Below are 23,026 nucleotides of genomic sequence, written 5' to 3' on the forward strand. Positions count from 1 at the left end.
ATCCAGTTCTTCCAAGTGACTCTGCACCATCTCAGGGTCTACGCATGGAAGTCTGGCGCCTTGCTGCTGCCTCTCTACAACCCCAGTGAGGGACTTGTCGTGCCCCTCTCTTAGGAACACTGAGGCAAAGAACTTATTGAGGAGTTCAGCCATGTCCCCCCTGTCCGTCACCAATTGTTTCTGCCCATTTAGCAGGGGTCCTATTCCTCCCTGGGCCTTCCTTTTACTCCCTATATAGCTAAAAAACAATTTCTTGTTGTCCTTTACTTGGGATGCCATCCTCAGCTCCATGGCAGCTTTGGCCCCCTACAAGTGCGAGCAGAGGAGGTATATTCGTCTTTGGTGATTTCTCCCTGTTTCCACTTTTTATGTGCTCCCCTTTTGGCCCTTAAGCTGCCCTGGATTTCTCTGGTTAGCCAAGGAAGCCTCCTGGTCCCTTTCCCTCTTTTTCCTCGCATCGGGATCGTCTTGCTTTGTGCCCGAAGGATCATTTCCTTAAGGCACAGCCACCCTTCTTGGGCTCCCATCACTTCAAAACTCCTACTCTGCAGTGCGTCCTTGACTAATCGCCTGAGTTCATTGAAATCAGCTTTCCTAAAGTCTAGCACTTTCACCCTACTAGTTACCTTACCCACTTGACGTTTTATGAAGAATTCTATTATTAGGTGATCAATGTCCCCCAGATGACTACCGATCTGTAGGTCCCCTACCATGTCATCCCCCGACATCTCCAAGTTCATCAGACTTGGGTTCAGGAAGACATTTTCCCTCAGGCCAGATTGGTAAGGACTCTTATGGTTGGTTTGTCTTCCTCTGTAGCAGGGGACATGATCATCTGAGTATATTTTCACTAAAATATACCTACTATTGCAGTTACTAAGGCATGTGTGTACTATGCAAGGCATGATGGCATGTGAGAAGATCGAGGATACCTGCCCAGAGAAACTCCCTGGCCAGAGGGGCACATCCAGCAGTAGCAGTGTGGCTATGCTCTGGAGAGAGCTCCCGATCCGGCCAAGCTCAGCCTTATCAGCTCACCAGGTGAGCCGGATTGGTTCAACCAAGGCTCTGGGAGCTATTTCCAGCCGTATATGCCAGCAGGAAGGAGGAAGGTAAAGAGGAGATAATGGGCCAGCAGATAGGGCGGACTGCCGGTCTGGACTGAAGTCCCCAGGAATGGGGCAGCAGACCCATAGGGTCTATAGAGCTCGGAAAAAGCATTTCTGCATTAATTGGATGCAGCGTGTGGCTAATTGAGCTGGCAAGATGCTAATTATTGAAGAAAAAAATATGCCTGATCACGGCTTCAGCAATCAGGAACTTATGGACTGAATGAGAAGAGGAGGGATATCAGCCACTATGAATCCCGGCACCATGGGGAAAAGTGGATAAACGGACACGTCAGGTCTTTTTATTTTTTTCCTTTGTTTTTCAAGGAGGTTTTTTTTTCCTTTTGCCCGTCTTTACATTCTGACAGGCGGCAGTCAGCTCCGGATCAGGGAGTCATCACCCCTCCCTAATTCAATCAATTCATCAAGTCATAGTAAGAACTGAGAGGAGCACTGACCTAATTGACTGACTGGCGTCTGTCCAGCATAAGAATGGCAAGTGAATGTCAACGGACTGCAGAGGTCCACGTCCGTACACGGTGATATCTTGACATGGCACCTTTGTCTTTTTGATGTCTTTCTGTGGCACATTAGGGTTTTTTGAATGTTCAGTTCCTTTATGGCTCTGCTATGTGGTAAGGCTAGAGTAGATGATCTTGTAGGCTCTTTTGGACAAATGTTTGTTGCATAGTTGCAAATGAATGCACATGATGACCCAGGAAGTCACTTCCTGCCCTAGGTTCTTATTTGAGCAGTATCCTCAACAGACCAGAGTAAATTTCTTGCTTTGTAGCAAGCTGGTAGCATGCTCCAACCCACAGCTGAGGTGGGTAAGCTTAAAGAGACAAGCATCTGCTTAATTAGTTTACATATGGGAAATGTTTCAGTCCTATCACTGATGTGAAATGTCCCTGCTGGGAGCTGAATTTAAGGCATATATGCACTGAACGATAGAAAGGAATTGACTTTAATCTTTGTTTCTTTTGATATGAATTGAAAAGTGGAACTAGCTATCAAGAAAGTACTAGCAATGTATCTTTGTAACCAATTGGTTGCTTACTCTAACTGACTAAGTTCACTATCACTTCATTTGAAATTACACTAATTTTGCTGCCAGTGAAGTCAGTTGAAACTTAGGTTGAATTCTGGGAAAGAAGGACTGGCCAATAGCCAGCAAAGTGATTTGTAGCGCATACTTCTAGTAATCCGTTTTGCTGTATCACTAAACTATAACTAATAACACCATAACTAATGGTATGAATCAGCGTCTTTGTCAGCAGTCTCAGCAGAGAGGCCAAAGACTGAATGGGCCTCAGAGGCTATATTGCCTCTCTCCCAGAAACGGAACAGAGCAGATGGGCAAATTGAAAGCACTGTAGGGAAGATTGTGTGCTACTGTTTGTGTTGTTCTCTGTGAATAAATAACACTTCAGTCTCCAGAGCAGTCAAAGCGGGTACCTTTCACCAAAGGTGTTTACATCTTCCAAGAGAAAAAACAAGGTCTGACACATGTAGCTGACTATAAAAAGCAACTTTAATCAAACGCAGATAAATTTGTTGTGCTCGAAGCATATACCACAGCTTCCCAGAATACCCATTTTATCAATAGTTGATTGACTGGACATGATTTTGATCTTCCCGGTGCTAGTTTTTACCCTTGTTGAGGCGGGGCATGTTTGTCTTCCACCTACATAGCTGCAAGACAAATCAACGTCTTTATCCCTTAATGGGATTTCACTTTGTGGTCTGATGGGTTTTGTTGGCTTCATAGTATCTTCTGCAAAGAACACCAAAAATATCAGTGAATCCACATGGGGAAGGGATGGTTTTCTTAGTTAAAATGTTAAAGATTGATGGTGCAACACATTAATTTTGCTGGATCATCCATCTACCAACAGTGTGTGCTCCCCAGTGGCATATACTTTCTAGCTCCCCTGTTTTGCACTCCCCCTGAGTCTGTCCTTTTTTGCTCATTATGTAGGAGATAATGCCACATTGTCCAGCACTGCCCATTTCCAGCCCTTTGCCAGATAAGGCAACTCTGGCACTGAGAGCCCAACAGCAGAAAATGCTACTGTGCCTATGGATAGGTGATGGAGGTTGACTGGTTTTTTGGTTGTTTTTTTTTTCACCCTTTGCTACTTGGGAATCTATTTTCTTCATTATTAAGCTTCTGTAAACTATGAAAAAGTATGACAATGTGATCCTCAGAGTTTTTAAGTATATGATCATAAGGCCAATTTTGAGTGGATTTCCTGAGTTATTAAGTCCTTTCCTCTGCATTAACCAAATTTATAATAAATATATCATCATGATGCAATAAATTCTGATGAGGGAAGAAAAATTCCACTATTGAGAATTCTGCTCAAGATGCAAGCTGTTTTTTCAAAGCCATTCCCTGCAAACTGGACTGATATCAATCAGGATGCAGCTTACTTCCCATGTGGCACACAGCTAAACAATTACATTCACATCTCCCTTCCCAGTTTAGCTGTTGCGTGTGAAAGGTAATAACTTTCCCAAAGATCCCCAGCTCCAGGTGTTAGTCAAACACTTCTCCTCAGACTTAAAGGAAAGAAACGGGAAAGAACTGAATAAAATTTAAAGAAAGAACTTCAGGATTTGGGCCATCATCTCCTGTGATAACTTGAGAAGACGCATAGAATAAAACCCTAGTCTTCCAAATCTAAAGTAGCTCCATACGAGTAAAAGGGTTTATACCAGTGCAAGCTGGGATGCAGAATATCATTTGTCTATGCTCTTCTAACCTGTGCGCTGGCCAAGATGCATGGGTCAGAGTCTCATCTGTTGTAAATAGTTCCAGTGGGGTGGGTCTAACAAAGGAGTTGAACACCTAATCCTAGAGGCCCTTAATTAAGGCTTCTGCTCAGTTGCTTCCTAACTCTAGAGGCATCTAAATTCTCAAGGCATTTTCTTGTTTGACTTGAGTTCTGCATCTTTGTATGCCCAAAATTGCCTACATCTGGCTTGTCCAATATACGGCCTGCGGGCCGCCATGTGGCCTGCCCAGCTCTTTTCTGAGGCCCAAGGTGCTGCAATGGGAAACAAAAGTAAACACTGTTTACTTTCATTCCCACCCCTTGTCCCTCCCCCAGCCCCTCAGCAGCTTCCTAATGGCTGCTGCCAGCTCTTGTTGCCTGATTCCCAAGATGAGCAACCACTGCGGAATAAGGAAGCGGAAGCAGCAGCAGCAGGCAGGGGTTTCCTTTCCCTGCCAGCTCTGCCATACCTGATTCCTCGCCTGCACCGCGCTTCCCCCCATATCCCCTTTCCCAGGCACCAGCTAGGGAGCTCCCTGCTGCCTGATTTACCTGCTGGCACATGCCCCTGTGTCCTTCGGGCAGGCTTGAGAGAGCAGTGAGGGGTAGAGGGGGAGATTCACATCCCAAAACCCCCCTGCTCATTGTCAGGAGGAATAAAAAAAAAATAGCTACAGCAGCACTGGAAGTTCTTTGCATCATCAGCCCAGCTGGTGCTGCTGCTGTCTGCTCACTACTGCTCCCAAGAAGCAGGGCAAGGGCACGTGGGAGGTAGGCAGCTACACATCTTCCCCCTAACCAGCAGGTAAAAATCTTTGCAAAAATACTGTCCAGTGTTTGGATTGTGTTTGCTTCTATTTCTATTTGTGGGGGACTGGGGGTTCAACTTGTTACTACTTGTTAAAGATGTGTTACTAACAAGTTATTAATGCAATAAAAGCAAATCTTCTTGAAGATTATTCTCAAAAATGCCCATATTTTGTTGCTTTGATTAGTTTCCACTCTGCCTGATATCTTTTCCACATTTGATCTGTTGACTTGCATTATGCTTCTTTCATTTATTGAGAAGTGAGTAGAAGCAAAAGTGTTTATTTTAGTCAAGTGTTTGGTATTATTTCATTGTTGCTTTTATACTGTTTTTATTTTGGATTTTAAATTACATTTCCAGACCCATTTCATTGTCACTTCCTATAACTTCATTGGTGTCAAAGGTCACGTGACATCACTTCCTGTGAGGTCTTTGAATGTGGCTTGCCGGCCCACTGGGTGATAAAAAGTTCATGATCCCGCCCCACATTCAAAAAGGTTGGACACCCCTGGCCTACATTGTCCATCTCCCATCTAAGCTCCTTTGGGACCCAGAAACTAGGCTTCTCTCTGCTTAAGTACTCTGAGGGGCCGAATTTAGTGAATGTTCTCAAGGGATGCCTCTCTACCTTTCAAAATGTAGGTGTGGATGATTTCTTTTAATGTATGGTCAGAGGAGAAGGATCTGGGAGTGAACCTTCCTCACTTTTTTGAAAGAATGGATGGTTTCCAGACTCTGGTCCCAAGTGGATGGAAGTGCATGAGCTTCAGAGCGGGGTAGAATTTCAGACTCATCCCTGTGCTTTAGAATTTCTATAACCTAACCCTATAGGAGCACAGCAAGTAGGTCTTTTTAGATCACTATTCTGCGGTGCCTAACTCCCCATATACTGTATAAAAAATACAGATACCTAACACAGGTTCTGGATTCCACCCTGAGGGCCAAACCAGTCTCTTACTGTATCTGGCTTAGTAGCTCTTGTGTCAGTTTATATCTGCTAACTGGCCTGTTCGTATAGGAAGAGTGCAGATTATGAAACTTAGTTGTAAAACAAACTCAGTCAGCATCACCATTTTCTGGTTCCTAAGATATGAATGCTTCTCTCTGTAATGACTTCCCCATAAACTGACTTCCTTCTCTATGAGAGGAGACCAAACCCTACATATGTGAAAAGCATATGCTAGTTGGTTATTTATATTAAATAATAATAACTAGTCTTTGGCATATTTTAAAATATCAGAAAGTTGTGTTTTATCATATGCACAAGCTGAATAGTCCATAATTCCTAGTTACTGTATGATTGAAGTATGTGCCTCTAGCATCTCATATTTATTTTGCTGTTATAGTAATAAAGAAAGGAAATAGTTGTGGTCTCAAAGCTACATAGCACAACCATTCCCAAATGTGTGTGGACAATGAGAATAATCATATCAGTGTTAATGCAGTACCCATGGAAAGCTGGTCATTACTCGCAAGTAATTTTTCTAGGTATGATTTTTTGCCATCCTATGGATCCATTTCTTTAACTTTCTCTTAAGTCACACTCTAAAATTATAACAGGCCCTACGTGCATTCACAGAAGTTGTAAAGATGCACCTGATAGCATATTTGACAATATTCCTTAGAAGTATTAACTGTGCTTTACTAAAAATGACATGTATATTTAATTATTAAGTTACATTAATATGAATTAAAAATAATGTGGCTAAATCCTTAAACTAGCTTTGAAAAATCCCACTCAAATCCATAAATATCTGTATGCATATCTGTATATGGGTGTGTGTATTTTTATCTCAGTAACAATTTCACATTTTTGTCATTTACAGTTATTTGTAGCTTCTCCAACATATTAGACATAAAAATAATCAGATATCTAATATTGAAGTGGGAGGATGGGAGTGGACCTGCCATATTTTCTACAACACTCCCATAATCAGATGTTTTGAATTGCGTAACTGGACAGTGCAAAGGATGGTGTCACTCAAAAAGTTGCTGTGTAGGATATATGAGAGACAGAGTTAAGCCATAAGTAAACACTACTGTTTTACCAAGCAGGCTGACCTGAAGTAGTTACTTGCTTAGTTACTACTCAAGAAGAGAGGAGATTTTTGTCTCTAGTGGGTTATGGAATAGAGAAAATCCCACACAATTTACTGATTCGTTTTGATGCACTGGCTGGGGGAGTAGTTAGCTGATTGCACGATTTTCACAATGATTACACACTTAATTTATACAACACAATTTTATTTTAAAACTCTTTGCTACGTATATAACACTGCTTAGCTTTAAGAAACACCACAAACATTAAAAACACAATAATTACATATATCAGAAACAATGCTCCAAATGCACTTCCTTCCCAAACAATGCTATAAGAATTAGTGTTACAAAAACAACTACAATTACAACTAAAAGTTAAACTTGAATCAATACTGTTATTTTTCATAATATACTTACAATCCTAGAATTCCGAGAAGCCAAATACCAAAATATGGTTTCATTCCTCAGTAGTACGATTTAATGGGTTGGCCTCAGTAGTACGGTTCAATAGGCTGGCCTCAGCAATACGATTCAATGAGCTGGGCTCACCAGTGATAGGACTACGTCCCCTTCCTTCAGTCCCTTTCGGGCGCTCCGCGGCTTCAGCGTGAACTAAGAGATTCGTGTTCACGGAGAGGCTTGATTAGGCGATCAATCTAATCAGAACTTACACTTGCGATTCTTCCTTCGTTGTTCTGCAAGTGAAGTCACCTCCAAATTGGGACAGTAAGTTACAGGTTTTTATTGAGTGAGCTGCCGTCATCGGGCTCCTCCTACTCAATTCATTATAACTCCCAAATTTGGGCTCGGATCTTACTCAACAGAAATTACCTTTGTTGAGCATTTTTAAATTATTCTTGGGGAGACTTCCATATCACTGTAAATACTCTTTTCTTTTTACCAGTCTGGTTAAAAGGCCCCAGGCTTTGATTTCTCGGAATTTAGGACATTTACTTTCTTTGTAAAAACCTTCTAAAGGTACAATTTAGATTAAGGTTTTAGGCGAAGTCAGGACATTTCGCACGTAGCTCCAAAACAATGAGCTAGATAAGGAGATAGATCCTATCTTCTTCCTGAAACTGGCTAATGGGCAACCTTTACAAACATTCAAACTATTTCATTCAATATGACAATTTTCTTTTCCCATTTATCAGATAGTTAAAATACATTTTTCCAGTGGGTATCCATCAGTGAGCCAGAATTAAAACTCAGAGTGCAACAGAGAAGTGAAGCATTTCAGAGACAGACATTACAGGAGTCCTAAAACAGCAGAAACCTAATTGAGGTGAGTGATTTGTTTTTCTCTTGCTTACACTATTTTTTCAGGAATAATTTATCTTTTTAAAGGACCGAGTTTGCAAACAGTCTCTAGATTTAAAGATGTTGAATCAAATACAGTGCTTCTCCATTGTTTTTTGCTCGTTAGAAACATTAAAAAAATATCTGAGTTTCTGCACTTAAGAACAGATAATTCACTAAGAGCAGTAGCCTTTGCAGCATTAAATAATTATTAGGGCTATCCGATATTTGTTCATGATCCTAGTAAGTTAGAACTATGTTACTTCCCAACTGTGATTTGTTCTTTGTCCTTGAAAAGCCTTCTCACCCTTGCATCTTTGTGACTGTACATCCTTTGTGCTACATTACATTTTATGAGATGCTAAAAAAAAATAAATGAAAGAATTGATGGTGCCATTAAAACTCATTTGCCTAAATAGGTCTATTGCCTTTCAATAGACCTATTTTATTCACTATTGGCCAACCCAGAATCTTTAATTTGCATGAAAATGGTCCCCTTTGTTCTTTCCTCATCACTATAAACAAAACCATGTCTCTCCCCTTCAAAAAAGAAAATTCCCATGACTTGTGTTGCATATGAATTTGTTTCATTCCCCTGTATAATAGCCTTGGCACATTGCCACCTTCACTGAAATACGGAATAAAAGTCCCAAAGTCTCATTAACTGACCCTGCTGTATTGAAGAAGCATAGATGACATGGAAAAGTAAAAGACAACTTCCCAGTGGTGAGAGAAGAGTAAGAAAAAACCAAATGAGGAACAAAAGTTGTCATCAACTTTGTTTCAGACTGTCATAACATTATATGCACACATCTCCAAAAATCGCATTGGTGAAATAATAGCAGCACTTTAATAGGTTTCATGAAACTGGTTTATGAAATGCTATTTATGGGTCCAGCATCCCAGTTCTTATATCTGAGCACGTAATGTAAAAAAGTAGATGAAATAAATGGAAATGGAAGTTATAGAAGATTAAGACACATTTTTGTTCTATACAAAGAAAAGAAAGACCCAAAATGGACTTTTCTAAGAAAAATGGTCTGGATGAGGATAAAATATGCTGTACTCAATAATTTTTAGTGTTCAGTTCTGCTCTCAGATATATTTGGAAAACAAGGTTTTTGGATAGGATCTTTTATCAACCGCTTGTTTCTCTTATGTTCTCTGGATCCTCATGGCTACAACCCCCCAGCCATACTATTTAGATATATTCACTATGTTTTCTAGGGTGTCAAATAATAACAAATCCTGTGTGTCTGGATATCCTGTGCTAAACCTGACAGAGATTTCTAAGTATGGGCTGAACTCCCTTTGATTCCAAGTAATATGACAAAAAATAGGAGCATAGGAGATTGCTACATTTTTTAAAATCCTTTTCTTATTAATGTTTGCTTACACAAAATATAGGTTGGATCCTCATCCGTTCTAAGTGCACATTTGGCACTGGAGGGGAGGGTGGTCATAAGCCATGTTACTCTTTTGTTGAGCCTGGAAAGACTAAACTAGTATTCTAAGCACATATTAGGGCAGCCAAGGAGCTGCTCTAACTTATGCTGACTAAAGCACCTCAGGGACAAATCATTCTTCACCAGCCTAGGACTGCCAGAACACATTGCATTCTGATGTGCTCCAATGTGGCTCCTGCACTGAGGAGATGGGGGAACAGATGGTATGCATGTGGCTACACTGGTGTTATACCAGATGGTGTTAACAAGGAGGACTTCTCAGCTTCCTGGGTAAAGCAGCTTTATTTCCCCTTTGGACTGCTGAAGCACTGGAAAGGGGGGAACTTAAGCAGGGCTAAGGACATCACCCTAGAATTCTCTTCCTTACAATAACCAGATTTGGTATAGCACCTACAGACACATATGTACAGTGGTGCCATCATAAGCAAAACCCTCAATAGATTTGCACTACAACAAGACCTATACTTACCCACCCAGGTTTTATAGAAGAAAAAAGGAAGAAAAATGTCTTTCCACAAGGCTCATCTATTGATGATTCAGAGAAGGGGAAAATTATTAAGTGGCAAGAAGTATATAAATCCTGAGGTCCTTAGCTGTTTTCTTAGGCAAAATTCCCATTATATATTACCTGGGTAAAGAGTTGGAAACAAATAAAAACTTCCAGATTTATCCCAGTATTAACTAGAGGGTTGGGCACTTTCTTACATCCATAGGTGAAATGCATAGCAAACAGCAGGGGCTCCTTGCATTCCTTTATTCCTCCCCAGAAGTTTTCTGACTCCTGTTTCAGGGATTCCTTGCAACTCCACTGGACTTTTCTCTCCCATGCCAGGGACTGTGCATGTCCTACACCTCCATGCCCCAATACAAGAGTCTTGCCATTATTATATTTTCCCCCCTCTCCTTTATGGGGTATGAACATGTTAACTACTTTGGGAAGATGGGCAGAGCCTCAGCTTTAATAGCACTTTTCATCAGTAGATCCTAAAGTACTTATGAAGAAGTTACCTTCAGTAAGTCACTTTACATCTCATTCCAAACTATAAAATGTGAAAAAATGTTAACTGCTTTGTATAGTACTTTTAGCTATACTAATGAAAAGTGCTAAGTATGGCTTATGCCTGAGTTTTGTAACAACAATAACAATTGATGTTGCTCCATGGAATTCATTTGCAGCTGCTTTCCTCATTTTACAGATCAGAGAACTGAGGCACAGAAGAGTGATTTCCTCAAAACAACCGAGCAAACCAATGGCAAAGCCAAAAATAGACTCTCTAGGTCAGGGTTGGGCAAAATGCGGCCCGGGGGCCAGATGTGACCCACCAGGCTGCTCTATGTGGCCCGCAGGGCCCCTAAAAAATTTAGAAAATTAATATTACTCTGCCCTGGGCTGCCTGTCATGCGGCCCTCGATGGCTTGCCGAAACAGAGGGCAGTAAGCAGCCCTCTGCCCAAAATAATTGCCCGCCCCTGCTCTAGGTCTTCTTGAAGCCATGTTTGTGTTCTGTCTAATAGCTTACACTACCTGTCAGCTGGGGATCTGTCTCTCTGACAGGTAAAACAAAAAGAAGAAAAACACTTTACTGACTGTAAATAAGTATAGAGTATATGATTTAATTCACAGCACTGGAAAATATTCCCGTTAACTTTCTAAAAACTTCCCTGTTTGTTTAACATTATTTTCTATGAACCAAAATGCTCATCAATAAAGATTCTGTTCAAAACCCACACTCCCATTGCATAACAAAAAGCATGCAACTGTGAGGTTCGTTTCCATTCACTAGCAACCTCATCTGTTGCAGACACTGACCAAAATGATTCATTCATATATGTAACATTTATTTTTGGTGGAATGTTGGGCTTATAAAGAGAGCTGATACTTCAAAACAGCTCCAGAGAGCTGGAAATATTTCATCTGGGAGGGTACTGAAAAAAACAGTGTTATTAAAAGGAAGGCAGTAGCGAAGCAAAGCAGATGGAAACAGCCAAGTAATTTTGATCTTTATGCCTTCCTTCATTCTTCCTTCAGCTGCAGATCTCACATCCCAGTTTACAGTGTTTTTTCCCAACAGAGCAGAGGTACGTAGGTTTTTCTGTTATACTTTTTATTCATTTTTAAACTTTTCTCAACCTGAGAACTAATGCAGTAATAGTGAAACAATTTGCGTAGCTTAGTGGTACACACATTCACTAGAAAGGCTTCCAAAAGAGGGCCTGAATTTTATACTAAATGTATTTTTCACCACTCTGACACCATAAAAGGATGTGAATTAATTTTGATGATTTCCTAATAAAGTGCATCTATTTAATTTAAACCTGTGTGAGGAGCACTATGTAAACTGAGTGTAAATAAGAATCTGAATCAGGCAGAGTCTCAGTCTCTCTCAGTCTCTCTCTTTCTTTACTTGCATTTTGACTTTAACTAGATTTGTTTAGGAATTGCAATTTGCTCCAGATATAAATTAATTCCAACATCAGCATCTAATAGAAAGAAAATATTTCCTCCATATTTTGGGGGGAGGGGGTTATATTTTAAATTAAGCAGATTGCAACATTTCTATGAATCTCTTGAATTACCATGTAAACAAAAGGAAACAAAGATTTATAAAAATCAATAAGAATTCATTTTTCAAATGAAAAGCAACTATAATTATTGAACATTTATAGTAGTTTACACCATTCTGGGGAGAAAGGAGAATGAATGGGAGAGTATCAGGTAAAGAAAGAAAACACACATTTGGGGAAATTGTAGAGTACTATGCAGCCACCATGGATCAAATCCTGAAGGCTGGATTCACCTCAAGTCTTCAATGGACCTAATCATGTGCTTAAGTACCTTGTTCATTCAAGACATGAGAGATGAGATAATCAGAGTAGTTTGAATTTAAATATTGTTCACCTGTCTTGAAATGGGGAATTCAAAATCTTGATAATCTGGTCTATACCTATTAATCTAATGGGAATTTTTAGTCTACTGTTATAGTCCACGATTTCCCCTCCTCCACATAAACTGGGAGGAGTGGACAGAGCATTGCTCTAAGGCAATGATTCTCAACCTTTTTTGGACCAGGACCCATTTGTAAACATTGATGGCCAGTCCTGATTCCGTGTCCCTCACTCCTGATCTGCTGTCCCCAGCCCCCCAGTGTGTAGGTCAGTGGGATATGGGGGGCCCCCCAAGCAGCCCCTTTCAGGCTGGAACTCTGCCTGTCTGCAAGGGAAATGCCAAAGTTTCCCACGGTTTTCTCCTTTAAAGGAGAATCCATTTTTAAAGTTCATGGCCCTTTCATATATTTTTGCGACCCACTTCTGGGTTGTGACCCATGGGTTGAGAAATGCTGCTCTAAGGCACAAATGAGTGAGCTTAGAGCCCACTTATACTGTCTGAGAGGTTAAATGTATTCTGCACACTTGAAACCTCTGAATCGGGCAGGATTTTTCCTGAAGAACAAATCTTTGGGCTGGATCCTTATATGTAGACCATTGACGTTAACAAACATTTGAGTGTTGATCCAGTTTCAGGATTTTGCTGCAGATTTCTTGCTGCAGATTTCTGATGGAGGGATTAATCACTGCTGACAGGCCTAGAAGTTTAGATGTTATATGTAATATATATGTTTTTTTTAATTTAATTTTATTTTTTTATTTTTTTACTTTGTACTATTTCTTCTGGTCTGAGAATGTAGTAATTTCTGGGATGGTGTTAATTCACTGCCTATTTTAGGAAGCTGAAAGAGGTGAAGTTATAATTGTCCTTAATACTAAAACACTGGGTCTTGATGGATTCTCTTCTGACTATGCTAAACATGTTTCCACCTGGGTTTCTAGATCTATTATTAGATTCTCATTTTCACTGAATTATCAGGGATATTTGGAAACTCTAGCCAGTGCTGTCCTAGTATTTACACAGGCCATTATTTTGTAGTAAGTGTTTGATATAGGCTTATTTATTTATTTTACAGCATGGAATCTGTTCCAACATCTGCTTGGCCATGTGTCTCCAGCAGATGGATGCCTCACTATTGCTTACTGTCTCTGATAGCTTCTGATTGAATTAAAAACAAAATGCTGACAGATTCACCAGAGTGCCAAGCTAGATTAGGACTCTTGGTTCCAAAATGATACCAACTGGTCTAATAAAAGGTATCATTTTGGAACCAAGAGTTCTAGTGTTTTGTATGTCTTTTTGTCTGAGACCAACACAGCTACCAAGTACACCCCTGAAGCTAGATTAGGGCCATCCTATGTGCATGTGTGCACAGGGTGAGGGCAACACCTTCATCTGCAAGACCCTGCCATGTCCCAGAAAGGGAGGTTGTCATGATTTGGCTGAGGAGAGCCAGTGGACATCTGGGCTAGGAAGGGCCATGGTATGCAGGTACAGCTGTGTACATTTGTTACAGTTCTGGAACCAAAAAGGAGGAGGGCCACTGTGGTGTTCATCAACTCAGCCATTTCTACACACTTCCTACCCTTGGCCCTAGTCCCAACAGCCCCCTAGGCAGGGGATTGTGAGCAGGAGAGAACAACAAAGCCCCACATCAACCTTGTACTGTCCCAGTAGTGAGGCTTTCTCCTTTGGTTTGCTATAGGTTCTTTACCCCCAATGCAGAGGCAATAATCTGACCCCATCAATTTACTATATAAACATAATTAAACAAATCAAGGATAGTTGTTACTTTTCTCTACTGATGATGCATGAAGGTGAACACTGGTTGTTGCAGCTCAGGCTTACAGAGCCAACTTAGCTGCAGGTGGATTTAGAAAGGTTAGTACTGCAGACTTTCTATCCTCATTGGACCCAGAAGGCCTTTCAACTCACCTGCATTCTACCTTCATTCTCTGCTCCAGTTGGCTTCTTTCTACTCCTGCTTCCCTCCTTTCTCTATCACTTATTGCTCCTGCACTATCTATCCACCTGCATTCCCACTTAGCTCTTGGTCACACCTATCTATTCCCCATTCTCAGAATCTGGCTATTTCCCCAGCAGTGGCAGATGTGTGCAGAGGCAAGACTCACAGGCTGCCCTCATACATTTTTACAGGGGAGGAAGCATACAGAAAAAAACAAATGTTTCTTCTGCTTGGGGACCTATGCGCCCCATTGTGGGTGCCTGACCAGAGCAGCAAACTGGGGGTTTGTACGCATGAGAGAATCGGAATCAAGTACTGACCTCTTGTTTTGTCCCACAGGCTAGTGTTGGTTTCCTTATTTTGGCTTGGACTCCTCTCCTGTTCCATCAGGCAAATTAACACAAGTAAGTTAAATCCAAGGTACTTGAAAGACATCTGGACAGCACACATGCACAGAGACAAAGGGAACAGCGGTGTGTGATTGGGAGCAGTCTCCTAGTTCTCTTCCTGTCCACTGCACTTGTCTAAAATATCCATGTGAGAGAGAGGAGAAACAACCAGTCTGACAAGGCAAAAATATGAAACTTTGCTGTTTAATTTACAGGAGTCTTGAGCTTCTAGAAGCATCTCAGAAGATTTTCTGAGACTTCAGGCAATTGATAGCAACTTACACTTTGCTCTGTCCCTCTTCGCTATCTCGCCACTTTTCTTATCTTGTTACTTTTTTTTCTTTTTATCACTCCTTCCTTCAAAATCTTCCCTTCTTCCTCTTCTCTCCAATCCTACTGCCCTCCTTACTACTCTAACTTCTCTGAGGATGTATTTTAAATGGGTAGCACTATGAAGGTTATCCAGCACCCTTCTGTGAGATGGAACAATTGGTCTAGTGAACACCTGAGTTCTATCCCCAACCCTGCCTTAGAACCAGATGTGTGATCTTGGACAAATGCCCTTTTAGTTTCTGGTTCCCTTCCCTCCATTTGTCTGATCTTTTTTAGTGGCAGAGCAGGAACTGTCTCTTACCAAGTGTAAGTACAATGCCCAGAAGCATCAGTAGGATAATAATTTGCACACCACTGTCTCCTTTCTTCTAATGAACTCAGCTGCATGTAACCTGATTTAAGTATAATTATCCTGCAAAGTGTTGAGGGCCTAACTCCCACCCAGTTTATTCAATACTTTACAGGCTCAAGCCCTAAGAGAGGGATGAAGTTAGGTGCCAAAGATCACATAGGAAGCCTGCAACTGAAACAAGAAGAAAGTCCAGATTTCCTGGCTCCCATGTCAGGCTAAATTTGAGGAATAAGTACAACTGATGCAGACAATTGGAAATCGGCACTAATACAGTGGATATCCTCAATCCCTGTACAGTACATAGACCTCAGATAGAAGCACCTTGTGCCCTTTCTAGTAATGGCAGTATATGTATGCTGTGAAAGCACCTGTTCATTAACACAAGAGCTGTAGTACTTGTCCTGTTCTAACACTGCCCAGAAAAATAATTGCAAAGCAAGAAGAATATATTCTATACATGTTTCCCAGTGACACGAAAATTTTTCCTTCATAGTAAGCGTGACCAGAAATAGAGACAAGTAGCTCATTACCACAGCAGTTAACTTATTGTGAATCTCAGGTGCTGAAAAATATGAAATGTAGTTTCTGCAGCGAAGGAGGGGAGGTATTTTGGCTGTGAGCCAAAGGAGGGATTGCTCAGATTCTGGAATTAATGCAATCGTGGCACTTGCAGTAATACTTCATTAATGTATGTGTGTCCACATGATAAAATGTGTACATTCATTAGGGCGTTGATGACAAGGGAGTGGATTAGTCAGATGTATGACACAACACATCTGCTCTACATGATTGACTGTTGATATGTAGGGTGGGGAGATGATGTCAGTGTGAATGCAGATTTATGTCTCTCTAATCGAAGATTACCAGATCTGAATTTACTACCATCCATAATATGCAGCTGCTGTCCAGGCAGGTCCTATCTGGTTCCATAAGAAGAAAGAGAGAGAATGAGGAGTGGTAGAGGAGGGCAGGACAGGGAAGGACAGGACAGGGCAGGGCAGGGCAGAATCTCCTCCCAGGATGTACATGGTCTTCAAAGAGGGATGTTGTGGCTTCTTCATTCTGTCACAAATGAAGGGTTAGTGCTACACTGGAAAAGGAAGCATGTTTTTATGGTTAGGGCTTGGGGTTGCAACTCTTTAAATTCAATACTTGATTCTGTCACAGACTTCTTAGGTGAACTAGTCTTTTCATCCTACTGTGCCTCAGTTCCCTATTTGTTAATTGAGGGCAATGATACTTCCTTTGTAAATTCAAATTCCCAGATAGTTGTGAGGTATTTGGAAAGGGCACATAAATAACAAATACTGAATAGTACTGCTGCTACCTTTATGCTATATTTCAGATTGCAGTGATACCTTTTCCCTCCTGTTCATCCTCTCTTGCAGGAGTTCTCAAACTTTTTTGTTTATAACATAGGCTCCTTTTTGACACAGGGAGCATCTCGTGGACATCTCCCCTTCTGTTAACTATACTAATCACTTGGCTTATTTGTGTACACATAACAGTGAACATGTAACAGACTTGTTGCAACAACAGCAATTGGTCACATACCAGGAGTATTAGGAACATGTTTTTAGGTTTTACCCCTTTAACAGCTGGAAGCAAGGAGGAGCCAATGATATGTGATGACAAACACAGCAGTATTCCACACTGAGAAATCTGAGAGCTTCTGCTTTATTGTATCTTGTTTTGAACCTAAATGTATCTGTGCTTGGGGCCTACAGAAAGAAGAATCATTCTGATAATGTCCAGATTATGTATGCAGGGGTTTAGGTTATAGCCGTGTTGGTCTAAGGACATAGGCAGACAAGGTTCCTTGGGTGAATTTGATATCTTTTATTAGACCAACCCAAATAGTTGGAGAATATTTATTAAGCAAGCTTTCGGTTCAAAAATCCTTCGTCAGGCTAAGCAAGTTTCAGCAGTTGGTGCGCGCTCTTCCTGGATGGAATAAAAAGTAAAGAAGCCAGGGGCTGGGCTGGGGAGTCAGTTGCCAGGCAGATTATAATGTATCAAAAATCCAATGTCTATGTTTAGTCCGTGATCTCTAGTATCCAGGAGGTTGATGAAATGGAGCTCATAGGCTCGTCTCTGGGGAGAGAGATGGACCATGTGGGTTCCATCCCAGATAGCTGGAATAAGCTAACTGTATAATGAAATTGGGCTCAAATCTATTTGGTGTTAGGAAAACTTTGATTCCTTAAGAAAACTTCTAACTGGAGAAAAGTGAACTGAAATTATGATAATGCTGTGTGTCATCTACTATTGATAGCCTTAGTCTGATTTCACTCTGGATTTCACTCTGGAGCTGCTCTATTGACCCAGGAGGGTCCCTAGATCAAGCAGGATGTTTGTAGCATAGTCAGGAACAGCTCTACCTGCACAGATGTTCTAGTCCCATTTCATAATTACAGGACCATCATTAGCATGTCAGAGGGCAAAAGCACTAAGTAAAAACAAAAGACAACCTCTGAGAAATATAAGTGACTTCTTAAATGTCTTATTTACATGACAGACAAGGTTCTTCAGGCACAGGGAGAGTTTGTAATTTCTGTGTTCTCTCCTGGGTAGAGTGGAAGCCAGTATGCAGAATGCTGGTCTTTGAAAATGCAACTGCATGGCAGCCCGGAACAGAGGTGCTGTGAGACAATAGTTGAGAAAGGTAGGAGTGGGAGGAAAAGGGGGAAGGGTGTGGCTGTTAAAATGCAGACTGGTTACCTGGGGTTATCAGATGGCAGGCAGGTTATAATGTGCCATATAGCCAATGTCTATACTTAGTCCATGATTTTTTGTGTCCAGTAGGTTGATACAGTGAAGTTCATAGGCTTGTCTGTGAAAGGTATTTTGTAAACTCCCTTTGAGGATTTAAACTGAGAGATTGGAGAGAGAATACTTTTCTTGTGAGAAGTGTGCGCCCACAGGTAGTTGTATATTTTTGTCTTTGATAGGTTTTTGATATGTGTTCACTCTGGTACACAGTTGTTATTTGATTTCTCCTACATATTTTCCATCTGGGCACTGAATGAGATGTATTATATTTCTGAAGGTGCAGGTGTAAGATCCAGGAATGGTGATGGTTCTATTGTAGGGTATAGTAATTGTGGGGGTGGTGGAAATGTGTTGGCAGGTTTTACATTTCTTGGCATGGCATGGTCTAGATCCAGTCGGTGTGCTTTGGGCCAAGTGCAAAGTTTACTTCTGATGATGAGGTTGGCAAGGTTCGGTGCTTGTTTAAAGGCTAGGATGGGTAGTTCTGGAAAGATCTCTTTAAGAATTGGGTCCTCTTTTAGTATGGGTTGCAGTTTTTTTAGAATTTTCTGTATAGGTTCCAGGGAAGAATGGTATGTCATAACTAATGGTGTGCAATTCTGGGGATTTTCTTTTTGTACTGCAGCAATTCTTCATATGGTATCCAGGTGACTCTTTGAAAAGTACAATCTATCTCTCTGTAGGAGTGTTCTTGTTGGGTGAAAGCCCTTTTGAGATTTACGAGGTGACGATCATGGGTATTCTCCACAATGCTAATTCGGTGGTATCAGAGGGTTGGCTGCACATTACAGCTTTTTTGGTATGTTTAGAGTGATTGCTGGTTTTGTGCAGATATGTATATCAGTTCATGGGTTTCTTGTATATGGTGGTTTGTATTTTACCATTCTGGATATTGATCTTAGTGTCTAAAAAGGAAATTTTGATGCTGGAGTATTCAAGAGAGAGTCTGATAGAGGGGTGATGGTTATTGAATATGTGATGGAAGTCAATCAGACAGCAGGTTTTCAGTCCAAATGATGAAGATGTCATCTATGTGTTTTAGCTATAGCATGGGTTTGATGGTGAAGTTCTTGAGGAATTCTTCTTCCAGGTGGGCCATAGAAATGTTGGCATATTGTGAGGCCGTTTTGGTGCCTATAGGTGTGCCCATGGTCTGGAAGAGGTATTGATTGTTAAAACAGAAGTTGCTGCATGTGATGGTGAAGTATATAAGTTCAGTAAGGTTCTTTGGGTAGACGTGATGTCTTTTATTAGACCAACTAAAGAGCTGGAAAAAAGTTCTTTGCAAGCTTTCAGGTACAAACACCCTTCTTCAGGCATTGGGAGACTCTGCTGCTGTTATGAGTTCTCCAAGGTAGAAAAGAAGCTAAAGTAAGCAAGAAGTCTGTGAAGATACAAATGAGCATTTGCACCTGAAGAAAGGTATTTGTGCCTGAGAGCTTGCAGATAACTTTTTTCCAACTCTTTCATTAGTCTTATAAAAGATATCACATCTACCCAAAGAACTTTGCCTGCCTATGTCCTTAGACCAACATGGCTACAACCAACAACCCTAAGTTCAGTAATACCTTTAGGTCTGTACCCTGAGTTGTAATCTTGCTCTTGTAGATATGTAAGATGGCCTTGGATGCCATCCTGGTGTGGGATGTCTGTATATAACCTGGTACCCTCCTAGCCATCATGGATGTTATTGCTGGAAAGGTGGTCTGACTCAACCTACTGAAGCTCTATGCAGATAAAACAGCAAAGATAAGAGTAATATGTCTGTAAATAATAGGCATATGGCCCTAAAACAACAACTGAGAATCTGGCCTTGAAATTGCCTGAGGACTGGCACAGAAAAAGCACATAGTAAAATTTTTTTCCATTCTATCTTTGGTTCTGGAAACATTTTTAATATTGTAGTTTGCATTTCTTCAGTTTCTTCTATTCAAGGATCTCAAGGCACTTTGCTAGCATTATTGAAAGGACAACACTCTCATGAGATACTTTAAATAATAATCTTTACTTTGCAGATGGAGAAACATAAATATTTAAGCCAGACATTTTCACACTTGATTGTTTAAAGTTAGTTGTCTAGATCTATAGATAGGCAACCAAATTAAAGGGACTCAGTTTTCAGAGGAGCACTGCCCTCAGGAAGTACTAACAGACCACTTAAAGAACAAATGCCATGCATACTCATTTGTAGAGAGAATGTTTGCTGTTTAAAAAAAGACATGAGCCATTTTAAACTTGGTTAGCTTCATTCAAATGCACTAAAAAAAGTGTTGTAACCTATAGCTGTCCCCAAGTCTCACCTCCAAACTTCTAACCACGTTTTCCTGTTTATTGAAAAATATTTCCTCTCTCCTATTGCTGTTTGCAAAAGCAGATCTAGGAGCTGAGCCTATGCAGTAAAAGGCTCTAGTCCTGTTAGCAATTACTTGCGCACAGCCTAGGAGTGAAAACAACAGCTGCTAGCAAATGGCCTCTTCCTTTTACTGTCTGTTTGCAAACCTGTCCATGAGGGAGCCTAGTCTCCACTGTCTCTGTCTAGTTCTTGATGCTGGCATAGGCTCTGAAGGGATGTCCAAAAGGAAGACAGGATACAGCACCATGTTGCAGGAGTGTGCTCTCTCTATAAATCAATAGTCAAGTCAGAAATTGTATTCAGGAATATGTTTCTGGGTTTTGAATCGTGACTTGTTGATAGTGGAAATGAACTGTCCCAGCTGTTAAGGATGCTGTTTCATGTTTATAGTGTTTTTCTGCAGATGTTACATGTTTTGAAAAATGACTCAGATGGGTGGTACTGGTCTCTTGCACTGAGTCCACACCCTAGGGATATGTAATTGCTTAGAAAAATGTGGCTCATTTAAAGTTCCAATAAACACTTTTAAAAAAATTACATTTACCAGGACAACAAACCAAATTAAATCCCTTCAGGCTGATACACACTAGAAAGAACTGGTGTTGTCATTTTCTGTTGATGGAGCAGACTGGGAATGGAGTAGTGCTTCTGCATATAGTTTGATTATATGAATCTTTCTCCATAATAACGTAATGCAGTTATATAGATATAGAAGGCAGATATGTAAGAACTGTAATAAACACATTTTTCATCACTCTTTTGCCCATGTACAAGTGACAGACTTAATTCTGCAATCATTTCTGCAAATATAGAGGTTTACTTATGCGAGAAGCTCCATTGAAACAAGAGGGATTTCTTGCAGCAGTGAAGTTAAGCATAGGCATACGTGTTTGCTGGATAAGGTGTCTTGAGAGCCTGTTCCTGCCACTCCTTTATCAGGCAAAAAAAAATGAATGTCATTGAAGGAATGCAGAACTGGAATCCAAGTCTGCATTCTGAATTTTAACTCCTGAACAGAACTAGTTCTCAGAAATATACCAATCAGCTCATCTGTTGTATACCCAACAAGCTATTCACATTCTGCAGGCAGTTACACCCATGTGTAGCGATACAGATGGATGGGGTAACTCCTAATGAAAGGCAGAATTTGGTCAGTTTTAGTCTGGCTGCACTTGATGGCGGACTTCTGTGGGATTAGTGATTTTGTGATAATTTCTGCTTCCCATAACTTATTTAGTTGGTATCACAAAGTAAATGCAGTATTTATAAGCACCTCAATCTTATTAAACTTTCTCCTTGGTAGTGAAATAAGGGTGCATTTCCTCAATGTGCGGGCCGGGAGCGACCCGAGCCCTTTTCGCGCTGCACGCGGGCTGTGGCCAGCAGCCCGGGCACGCCGGGGCGGAGAGGGAAGGCCTTCGAGCTGGAATTAGGCACGGACGCGTAGCGGTAGTTTAAAAGATTGTTTACTTACACCGAGATGGCAGTGGTGTAGGCTGGAAAACTTGCTTAAGTTGCGGTTACAGAGAGAAAAGAAAACAAAACTCGAACCTGCAGGGCACGAGGGTACGTCGCAAAGGGTTCCGGCGACGGGAAGATGAAAAATACGAGGGTATGTCGCAAAGGGTTTCAGCGACGGGAAAGTAAACCTGCAGGACTCGAACCCAGGTAGAAGAGCTCTGGAGTCGTCCGGCAAGGACTCACATGAAGTTTGCTAGGCTCTAGTTTTGCTAGACCTCTGTTGCCTACTTGAAATGCGCTGGGTCCGTAAGGATCCGCAGCGCTTAGAGATCTTCACACAGCGTGAAGTCTCCTCCTCCCTTGTTCGTGGAGTCCTCCAACTTGGGCGGAAACCACTCAAGCCTCTTATACGGCTAGCAAGCCAATCACTAGCCGCCACGTGTGAATAATTTAGAACTGGCCAATAATGGGACTCGAATTAGCATACAAATGGCGGGAACTCTTTGCAACGAGCATTTCTGTGCTGCAACAAAGAAATGCACCCTGCAAAGAAAGCTTCAAATTGGTGGGAAATTCTCCCTTGCACCGGGGTTCTCTTTTGCAGCAGAAAACTCCACTGTGCAAGGAAGCTGCAATTTAGCGGGGACAATTTAGCAGTGCCGAAGCACACAAAAACAAAAATCACACCCTTTGGGTTGTGACACTCAAGTGTTTTGTCTGGTTTATTTATTAATTTACTAAAATCATATTCTTGTTTCTTAATTTTACCTGAAAATACTTCCCAAAAAATGTTGGTCTGATTGTAAACTGAGAAATGGCCTCTCTGAGTTCTGTCTCTTTTTTAAAACTTGTCAAGCGTTCAATGCTGAGTCAACAAGTCATTTCCAGTTACAGCAATGGCAGTTGTTCTCTGGGGAAGCTCCATTTCCTCTGTCACCAGGTTAATTTCTCAGGTCACTACTAAATTAATACCATGGTCTTTTGCATTGCATATGTTGAACACATGTTTCCT

At 41.0% G+C, this 23,026-nt stretch overlaps 1 protein-coding gene across 13 annotated transcripts in view; it reads left to right on the plus strand.

Annotated features, from left to right (window-relative positions):
• The window catches only part of GPR1 (G protein-coupled receptor 1), a 43,524-nt gene that overhangs the window by 14,581 nt on the left and 5,917 nt on the right, over window positions 1-23,026 (plus strand). For 2 of the 13 annotated variants that reach the window (XM_025211057.1, XM_025211059.1), the window contains exons 2-4: window positions 7,892-8,022; window positions 11,531-11,580; window positions 14,694-14,758. The exons of 1 other annotated variant lie outside the window; for it this stretch is intronic. Coding sequence is in view for 3 of the 12 variants with exons in the window: in XM_025211055.1 (XP_025066840.1) it covers window positions 11,477-11,490; window positions 14,694-14,758 (79 nt within the window). In the remaining 9 variants the exon portion in view is untranslated. Of the gene's footprint in view, window positions 1-4,307; window positions 4,695-7,600; window positions 7,617-7,891; window positions 8,023-10,958; window positions 11,581-14,693; window positions 14,759-18,026; window positions 18,094-23,026 lie in introns of those variants that run through there. 10 more of the 13 variants (XM_025211058.1, XM_025211060.1, XM_025211063.1 and 7 more) reach the window with 10 other exon arrangements.

The sequence above is a fragment of the Alligator sinensis genome, unplaced genomic scaffold (assembly GCF_000455745.1).
Source record: "Alligator sinensis unplaced genomic scaffold, ASM45574v1 scaffold372_1, whole genome shotgun sequence".
Classification (NCBI taxonomy): Eukaryota; Metazoa; Chordata; order Crocodylia; family Alligatoridae; genus Alligator; species Alligator sinensis.